The sequence below is a fragment of the Cucurbita moschata genome, unplaced genomic scaffold (assembly GCF_002738365.1).
Source record: "Cucurbita moschata cultivar Rifu unplaced genomic scaffold, Cmos_1.0 Cmo_Scf00008, whole genome shotgun sequence".
Classification (NCBI taxonomy): domain Eukaryota; kingdom Viridiplantae; phylum Streptophyta; class Magnoliopsida; order Cucurbitales; family Cucurbitaceae; genus Cucurbita; species Cucurbita moschata.
The window spans coordinates 4,227,784-4,238,001 of NW_019268524.1; the positions used below are offsets into that span (position 1 = coordinate 4,227,784).

The 10,218-nt window shown below is 37.4% G+C and overlaps 2 protein-coding genes across 6 annotated transcripts in view; one reads left to right on the top strand and one right to left on the bottom strand.

The window, feature by feature from the left end:
* The first annotated feature begins 4,080 nt into the window (after positions 1 to 4,080).
* On the top strand, positions 4,081 to 5,090 carry LOC111446778 (prostatic spermine-binding protein-like). Its single transcript, XM_023085728.1, has 2 exons — positions 4,081 to 4,186; positions 4,478 to 5,090. The coding sequence occupies exons 1-2, from the start codon at positions 4,102 to 4,104 to the stop codon at positions 4,906 to 4,908; spliced, it is 516 nt and encodes a 171-aa protein (XP_022941496.1). The 5' UTR covers positions 4,081 to 4,101; the 3' UTR covers positions 4,909 to 5,090.
* Positions 5,091 to 5,746: 656 nt separating this feature from the next.
* The window catches only part of LOC111446776 (protein GRAVITROPIC IN THE LIGHT 1-like), a 9,554-nt gene continuing 5,082 nt past the window's right edge, over positions 5,747 to 10,218 (bottom strand). For 2 of the 5 annotated variants that reach the window (XR_002711145.1, XR_002711144.1), the window contains exons 2-4: positions 8,947 to 9,079; positions 6,510 to 8,078; positions 5,747 to 5,931 (exon numbers count right to left, since the gene is read on the bottom strand). Coding sequence is in view for 1 of the 5 variants with exons in the window: in XM_023085726.1 (XP_022941494.1) it covers positions 6,674 to 8,029 (1,356 nt within the window). In the remaining 4 variants the exon portion in view is untranslated. Of the gene's footprint in view, positions 5,932 to 6,156; positions 8,084 to 8,604; positions 8,911 to 8,946; positions 9,080 to 10,218 lie in introns of those variants that run through there. The other 3 variants (XR_002711146.1, XR_002711147.1, XM_023085726.1) reach the window with 3 other exon arrangements.

Genomic DNA, 10,218 nt, shown 5'->3' on the forward strand with positions numbered 1-10,218 from the left:
GAGGACGCTCGCCACAAAAGGGAGTGGATTGTGATGCCCCACGTTGGTTGGGGAGGACAACAAAACACCCTTTATAAGGTATGGAAACCTTCCTCTAGCAAACGCGTTTTAAAGCCTTGAGGGGAAGCCCGAAAGGGAAAGTTCAAAGAGAACAATATTTGCTAGCCCTAGATCTTAGGGTGGTACAACGAGTCTTTCGTGTTCCTATTTTTTACTCCAATAAACATCTTTAACTCTATACATATGAGTCAAGTGGAAGTTTGATACGGATGTTTCGAGGTCGGTTAAACTGCTAAATTTTAAAATAATAATTTGAAAGATAATTAGAAATAATGTATTGAACGAACAACTTCTACCCATTCATTTAACCTAAACGAAACGAAACTATGATAGTTCGATAGAAAAAAATGAAAATCCCACATTACATATAAGTTAATGTGGTATATATAAATGCACGTGGGAATTCAAACCATATATTATATGTATAAAAGTAAGCATATAGGTATGTAGGCAGCCATTGCTAAAAGGAAAGCCACACCCCTCAATGTGTGGAAATGTAATTATGAAACCAACTAACCCAAAAAAATTCTTACTTGCTATAATTTTCTCAATTAAGATGTCGTTTTGGTCGTTCTTTCTTTAATTTACGAGCTTTAAAGGATTAAAATTGTGACAAAAATGTGTTGGTCAGATGAGTTATGTTTAAATTAATTTGTGAAATATATATTTCTGTTAAATATAATAAAAATGGAATATGTGAGATCCCACGTTCGTTGGGAAGGAAACGAAATATTACGTATAAGGGTGTGGAAATCTCTCATTAGTAAACGCGTTTTAAAATTGTGAGACAGATGACGATATGTAATGGGCCAAAGCGGACAATATGTGCTAGTAGTGGATTTGAGCTGTTATAAATATATCAAAGCTAGACACTAGGCGGTGTGTCAACGAAGATGTTGGGTTCTCAAGAGAGATGAATTGTGAGATCCCACATTGGTTGAAGAGGGGAATGAAAAATTTCTTACAAGGGTGTAGAAACTTCTCCTTAGTAGACGCGTTTTAAAATCGTGAGCCTGACGGCGATGTGTAACGGATTAAATCGGACAGTATTTGCTAGCAGTGTGCTTGAGCTGTTACAAATAGTATTAGAGCTAGACACCAGGTGGTATGCCAACAAGGATGCTGGGTCCTCAAGAGAGATGAATTGTGAGGTCCCACATCGATTGAAAAGGGCAACAAAACATTTCTTATAAGGGTGTAGAAACTTCTCCCTAGTAGACGCGTTTTAAAATCATGAGTCTAACGGCGATATGTAACAGGCCAAAGCGGACAGTATTTGCTAGCAGGGTGGTGTGCCAACGAGGATGCTGGGTCCTCAAGAGAGATGGATTGTGAGATCTCACATCGGTTGGAGAGGAAAACAAAACATTGCTTATAAGGGTGTAGAAACTTCTCCCTAGTAGACGCGTTTTAAAATCGTGAGTCTAACAGCGATATGTAACAGGCCAAAGCGGACAGTATTTGCTAGCAGGGTGGTGTGCCAACGAGGATGTTCGGTCCTCAAGAGAGATGAATTGTGAGATCCCACATCGGTTGGAGAGGGAAACAAAACATTGCTTATAAGGGTGTAGAAACTTCTCCATAGTAGACACGTTTTAAAACCGTGAGTCTGACAACGATATGTAACAGGCCAAAGCGGACAATATTTGTTAGCAATAAGCCTGAGCTGTTACAAATAGTATTAGAGCCAGACACTGGCCAGTGTGCCAACGAGGACACTAGGTCTCCAAGAGGGATAAATTGTGAGATTCCACGTCGATTGGAGAGGAGAACGAAACATTCCTTATAAGGGCGTGGAAACCTCTTTTTAGTAGACGCGTTTTAAAACCGTGAGACTGACGACGATATGTAACGAGTCAAAACAGATAATATCTACTAGCTATAGGCTTGAACTCGTATATAAGATAAGTATGGTTTATAGTATAATGGCATCTAGAGACAAAACAAAGTGGCCCTCTTTGTTATTAAAGCAGCCGTAAGCAGCACCTCCTACTTGACCCATACGTCTCTCTCTCTCACACTTTTATCACTAAAAACTTCCCTATAAATACCCCACGAACCACACACCAACTTCTCAAACTATCATCAACAACTACTACAAACACTACAAACCCTGTCCCTTTCCAAGCCATTACCTACCCAACTCCGATGTGCACCAAAAAGTTCACGATGGCGGCATGCCTGTTCCTGGCCTTCCTCCTCTGCCAACCTCACACCACCTTAGCAATCAGGAGCTTCTACCACAAGGACACCAAGCTGCCTTCAATAGGCGTCGTCGACTTCGACATGCTACTCGGCTCTCTCCCAAGAGGCCCCATACCCCCCTCTGCCCCGAGCAACCGGGAAAATCCCGCTCCCTTCAGCGGCGGTGGCGACTAGATCTTGGCGTATGACAAGATTATATTATTAGCTTTTCCTTTTCTCATTCTATGAATCTAGATTTTATGAATGTTATAATAGTTGAACTTAGGTTATTGTTATACACACGTGAATGTGGGATCCTAATTAGTTTGTCGTTGTCGGGGACAATAAAGGGTTGTTTGTATTTGATCGTTTTAATATATAGAACTCTTAATTTTAATTTTATTTGTCTTCGGTAAAATTAAGCTTACTAAAGTGGTAATTAATAAATATTTATTTATTTGAAGTCGATAGTTTAAACTTTATAATATCGAAAAGGAAAAGCTTACGATAACGACATAAACTATATCGATGCAGATATTATAATGTTTTTGAAATTATTTTAATTTAATAAATAAAATATTAAATATAAATGTGAAACTCCTTGGAAAATAGGGTTTCATACATTAATAACTATTACTTATTATTGGTCAATTTACCATTTAATATAATATTTTATTTAGAAAATTTTGTGTCATTTTAAACGAGAATGATTGGTTGATTTATTCGATAATTTTTTTAAATTATTATTTAGTACTACGTGGGTATAGTCTTCATTCTGAGAAGTAGCGAGAATTAGACAATGTGACCATATCGTAGAGGAATGTCGGGACCATCAAGTGTCGAACTTGACTTTCGTACAATTAGAAGTTAAGATATTCGAGAGACAAAAGTGGTACCAAAATCGGGACAAGTTTTAAAATTCAAGAAATAAAATAATATTTAATTTTTTTTTTGTGTTGGATGCTCGGTGTCATGGTCATGCTTGGACATGTTGTCTATACCCACATACCCATTACAAATCATCTTCGTTTGTTTACAATTCTTCATTTTCGAGTTTTATGCTATCAATATTGTCCGTTGTTTATTCTCTAAAATCGCTTTCCAAGAGAGTTAGGATCGGAGGTTTGGACATATATTATACAAGTCAATGACGATCCAATTTTTAGTTGGCTAACTTATCAAGGACGAGTAAGTGTCGTACAATCACACTCACACGGACGAGTTGTCTTGAAAGAGTGTGATTGTGACACTGAACAACTATTTACAAACCTATGAGAAAAGAACCCAAACATCAGTGTGGTACTTACTATGTCTCAAACGTTTTGAACGTGTGTCTATTTCGTGTCGTTTTCGATCGATCCAACCCAACACGTTTGATGGGCCCGAGCCTGTTTCACCAATCTTGGGTCGGCCCATTAACAAATGTAAAGTTTACTTTTCTTCAACATTTGACATTAATGGTTGATGCTTTTAAGATTAGGTCAAAAATCAACATTTGAAACCATGAATTTGACCAAATTCCAAAGGTGATGAAAACATGAACAAATATGAAGAAATTTCAAACATTTTGAAGTAATCAAAGATGAAATCTTAAATGAAACAATTTAAAAATAATTAAAGGTCAAGAACAGAATTGAATTTAAACGATGTGTTGTAATTAAAGGTCAAAATTGGGGTTGGTTTTGGATCATCACAAGATATGTTCATTTATTTTTTGTGGGTTTTTTTCAACCACAATACTTACTTTTTGACTAACCCCAAAGCCCATTCATCACCCAACACAGCCTCCACCCTCCTATAAATTGGCACCTCATAATGCAATATTGAAGCACCAAAGTATTAACATACAAAGCATAAATGGCTTACTCTAAAACCTTTCTCCTTCTCGGCCTCCTCCTCGCTCTTCTTTACGTCTCCTCTCATGTCTCGGCTCGTTTACTTGGTTAGTTTATGCTCGAAGTTGAGCGATCTATTTTTCGTTATTTGTTGAGAATATTTCGAAAAGATCAAATTTGTTTTTGTATATAAGTTTTGATGTTGGTTATTTAGTGTGGTATTAGAGTGAATTTAAATTTGTTGTTATTTGAATTTTAGATGGATTTTTAGGGTTATATGAATTTGTTTTAGAATGAGGTTAATGTATATCCATGTTTTAAATTTATATAGTTAAGTTTTTAAATTGAGTAGTAGTTTATTTGATGTTATTTGAACTTTGTTTTTTTCATTCATGTAGAGGAAAAGAAAAGTGTTGTAAAGAGTGACGACCATGATGATGATCACGACCACGGCCTTGGATACCGCTATGATGACCATGACGATGATCATGACCACGACAAACATGACCATGATGACCACGATGATCATGACCATGATGACCATGACAAGGATGACCACGATGATCATGACAAGGATGACCATGACGATCATGACCACGATGATCATGACAAGGACGACCATGACGATAATGACCACGATGATCATGACAAGGATGACCATGACGATCATGACTACGATGATCATGACCATGATCATGACGCTAATGTCAATAGCTTGGATGATCACCATGAACAGTACGACCATGACCATGATCACGATGATGACGACCATGACCACAACCATGACCATGATCATGATGATGACGACCATGACAACATTAAGAATTAAAGACCTAAAATTAACACTTTATCTACACCATGTTGGTAATAGTAAAGGCAGCGTCACATGAAATAAAATGTGTTTTTTTTTTTTTGTGTAATTTAAATTAAATAAAGCAGTCAGAGATTATATGCTAAATTGTCTGTTTGTTGTAATTTCTTGTCATTGTGGTTTTTATAAATATTTAATATTCAAATAATAGAGTTGCTTTAGCAAAGCTAAATGATTATTTTCAATATTATTTTGTTCGTTTCTAGTTTTTTTTATTTTTATTTTTTAAGGCATTTGTGGAAATTTAGACTCATATCATTAATTATACTTACCTTTAAGTTTTGCGTTGATTAGGCTTAACCTTTATGGTAGAAGGTACCTATCTAATCGCATCATAATTTTGAGTTAAACATCAAGTAATTTTTGAGTTAAACATCAAGGAATTTTAGACAATAGAATCAAATCAAAAAGACATAGCATACCTACAAGCCAAACAAAAATTTGTACAAAACTTGTGGTAACGTCGGGCCCAAGTAAAGAAGCTCCTGGGCCATGAAAATCAAAAGTTCACCTCAGTCCAAGTTAAGTCGAGTCAAGTCAAACCTATGAAGGTATACATTTCGCACGCCCACAATTTGAGTTATGAGAGAAACCTAAATCAAACCCTATTTGAAAGAGGACGGAAATCTTACAATCATGTTGATTCGGTTGAAAAGAAAAAAGAGTAACGAGTTCCATCCTATTAAATCTTATATTCATGTTGATTCGGTTGAAAAGAAAAAAGAGTAATGAGTTTCATCATATCAAATCATATAATATATAATATACAACATTGAACATGCATTTGTTCTCACAACTGAGAAGGTAGACTGATCAAATTGTCCCAAGAGGACATTAAATCAAACATTTCAGCATTAAATATAAGAACAAAGAATCAAAGGATGCGTACCCATCACAAACAATGCCGTTCTTCCTTTTGTATAGAAAACAAAGAATGTGCAAAGGGGCCCTATGCAGTCACATGGCCCAACATCACCGACCCTATTAAAATCAGCGGCAGCAGTATCATGTGGGCCATAAGAATCTTATAATATCGTGGAAACAGCTCAAGAAAACATTTGTGCAATCCAATAAAGCTACAGAGCACCCATCACAGTTTCCTACGTACACTGAAGAAAACATTTGAAAACAAACCACTACATACTATTAAAGATTCTTGGAACCGGGAAAGCAAAGCATCCCACTAGCAATATTAAAACAAAGAGATACGTACATAACACAGAATTTTGGCAATATGTTGCAGCTTAGCAGAGAATCCAAGGACTCGAATAATTAGACTACGAGAGAAGAGATGTAATGTAAAAAATGAGATATTTGTCTCATGTCCCATCGATCTAACTATACATGTAATTATATAATACTTATTGCTATTTATATGTACATGCAATGATGTCTGGTTGTGTTGCACAACAGCTAGACCAACCCTCTGTCACCGACCTATAATATGATATTAACAAAACTTGATGGGATGGTTTTCAGTCAAGATAAATATGACAACTAATCTAAAACACTTCAGTCCACGCGGTTTCTCTTCAAAATGGCTAGAAAATTGCACTTACTCGTTTGGATTGCCTTGCCGAGGTAGGATGTTTTGTCTCTCCGTCACAGTATGTGCAGCAACTTGTCCAAATTCGAGACATAATAAATTGTTAAACAGCTTGATCTTTGAGTTGGTGAAGGGGCCAATACTATGAATTATTAGTTGATACTCATAAATAATAAATTACTGTGAGAGATAGACCCGGCATTGGATTATAGTTTTACCAATTATGAAGCCAGGAATGACAGTAAGTGCCACAACTGGGTCGGCATTAGGTGAAAGGTACACTTCATCAATGACACTTTCCATGTAGACCTCTGAGAATCGGCATCCCTTCCTTACTTGAAAGATGGAGGCCTCCGGTTCAATGGAGTAAGCTAATGAATGCAGGAGCCATACCCATCTTGCCATTTCTGCAAATGTGCTAAAGAAGGTTGTGTCGGGGAATTGACCGGAGCTGATTAGGCCTCTCTGGTCCAAATTACCGAATAATGATGATTCCATCTTGGGGTGAATAAGCCTCAAGTACTTAACTCGACAAAACTTGGCAAAGGTTGATTTAGGATTCTGTGAAAGGAAATCCTTTGCTTTCCTAAGCTTCATCTCCATAAATCTTGCAAGGAAAAACTGCTTCTGTTTCCTTTCTTCCGGCAAGGATTCATTTGGAAGGGCAAAGTTGAGTATATGGAAGGAATCGAACATTTCCCTGAAAACATATGTCTCGAATGCAAAGCGCCTATGATTATCATGCCAATAAACAGCATCGGGTTCAATTTCCGTCGCAGCTGCATGAACATCCCAACCAGAAGATTTCATTTCATCCACCATCATCCGGACAAAACTTCCAACAGACTTAATTGTATGCCCAAGAACTTTAATGAAATGGCTAGCGTTTACTCCCGATAAGTGATCACCGGTGACAGAATACAGCCCGCTTTGATCTAAACGTTTCTCGAGCAACCTATTCTGTTTTTTAATTTCCTCAATCTTGTCTCTAAGAAACACGATTTCAGAACCTTTCAGTATTGCTTGGGATTCCAATCTTTTCCCCATTATGTCATATGTTCCCACGAGACTCTTTAGCTCCTGAATTTCAGCTAAGAGCATCGTGGTTTCTGGTGAAGGATCAAACTGTTTTTTAAGGTAACACTGTTTCAATTCAGACAACACTTTCAATTCTGAGACAATACAGTGATCAGCGCCTTGAATGCCTTCTGCATCATAAGGGAATTGAGCATACTGTAACTGGGCATATGCAGCTTTGACTGATGAGATGCTAGCAAACAATTTTGCAACCAATGCTTGCAATTGGACTCTGTTCTGAAACTCTTCTTCACCACTATCAAAAGACTCAGATTGACTACCCGTACTTCTACTTGCTGTGCAATCATCACTGATCCTTTCTTGTGGTTTAACTTTCTGAATTCCAGGAACGGGACTTATCCCAGTTAGAGCTCGGATGTGAAGTACTTTGGTAAAAGCACGTGCCAATCTACTCTTACTACTTGGAGTGAGATTGGAGGATTTAACAGATTCCATCTTGGGGCAGAAAAATGGCAAGAATGATTGAAGATATCCAAATCACGTTCTGAAATGTAAGAATTACAGGCACATTATCAGAGAAATTCATGTGTTTGCACATTATATGATCATTTGGACTACAAGTCTTGATGGTGGTATGCTAAGATAGTGAATTTAATTCTAAGATACATACTCGGAACCAATCCAAAACAATCACTAGCGAAACCAAGCACTTGCTGCGTGATATGAGAAAGAAAAAATCTCTAGGAAGGGATAAAAAATCTCACAGAATTAAACAACAAAAGCGCAAGGGGTTCAGAAGATCTAACAAAAAGGGAGTCTATAGCAGCTATGGATATAAAACAAAACGAGCTCGTTTACATAATTATTAAACTGCACATTACAATATTTCTTGAGATTAAACAAATATCCAATTCAGTAATGAGTCAAAAGTAGGCACGCATGAACTCAATAAACAAACCCAGAAGGCAGAATCATGAACATTGAAAAAAAGGGTGACATAAAGGGGTTCCAGCCTTCCATTATTTAGAGTACTATTAATAGAAGAGCCTTTAGTCAATAACTCAACCTACTTTAATAACTTCAAAGCCCCCTCTCAAAAAGAATCTCCATGTTCCTTTAAGATAGCCTACATGGCTACTTTTTCTGCACGTATAGCTCCCATCAATCCCCCACAAAAATATATTAAATGGGAAAACTGGAAAGGAGTTCCACGTTAAAGATAAGCACAAAATCAAAAAACAGGGAAATGTGTGGTGAGATCCATGGCATCTTTTCTTAAATCGCATTTCCTAAAAAGGGACATTGCCTCAAATATGAATCATCACGTGAAGTCCTTTCCATGATTCCATACTCGTGCAAACATCGGGAAAACCCCAATTTAAAAAAATCAACAGTACTTTCGTTTACTGTACCTGAATGAATCACCCAATGAAATCACGGAGATTCCAGTCAGTCAACCAGTCATCGCAACGTAAATCTCAAGAAAACGGAGCCACAAGACGCCGTGAGAAACACACCTAAGTAGACCTTAGCGACCCGTTCACTCTGCAGTAAGAAAAACGAAAGAAAAATTCAAAACAAAGCCAAACACAGAGATTTCTCGTTTCCATTTCAAATCCGCGTAAAAACTACACAAACAGAGAAGAATCTGTTAGGAATCACGACTCTCCACAATGGTATGATATTGTCCACTTTGAGCATAAGCTCTCATGGCTTTGCTTTGGGCTTCCCCAAAAGGCCTCATACCAATGAAGATAGTATTCCTCACTTATAAACCCATGATCTTCCACTAAATTAACCAATGTGGGACACTCCCAATCACAATCCTCCCCTGGTATCAGAGCTGTGGGAAACACAACTCACTGTGGGAAACACTCGCTCTCTTTATTAAGACCAATCGAGAAGAGAATACAAGACACTCTGTAGAATACTTCTGCTTTTTATTGTTTTTAGATTTCTTGGATGAATAACCTAGGTAGGGTGGGGGTATTTATACTAAGAGTAAACAATCTATATTTAACCAATCTAAATCTAGACCTAACCGATTTGAATCTAGACCTAACAAATTGAATCTTTCTCCTAAAATATCTACATCTCTTTCTCCTAAAATCTCTACTAAAATAAATATACTGGGCTCGTACAATTAGGCTTGACTCTATTAGGCTAGTACAATTATTGGGCTTGACTCTATTGGGCTAGTGATGATATTTCAACACTCCCCCTCAGCACTAGTCCTCATTCGCTGCATCATGTTGAGCTGACAGCGAAAGCTCTCATGTTTGCTAGTATTCAACCCTTTTGTAAACAAGTCTGCTACTTGGTCATCTGTCTTGATCTGCTGCATCTCGATTTCTTCCTTTAGGACCTTCTCTCTAATGAAATGGTAGTGCACCTCCACAAGCTTTGTTCTAGCACGAAACACCGGATTTTCTGCTAGGCGAATCGCAGATTGGTTGTCGCAATGAAGTGGTATTGGATACTCAATTTTCTGGTGCCAATCTTCCATCAAAAGTTTTAACCATGTATTTTCCTGAGCTGCTCTATACTCTGCTTCTGTAGTTGATAATGATACTGTTAGTTGTCTCTTGCTACACCAAGAAATTGTTCCCGAACCAAACTTGAACACATACCCAGTGGTTGGCCTCCAAGTATCATGGTCTCCTGCATAGTCAGCATCACTATAT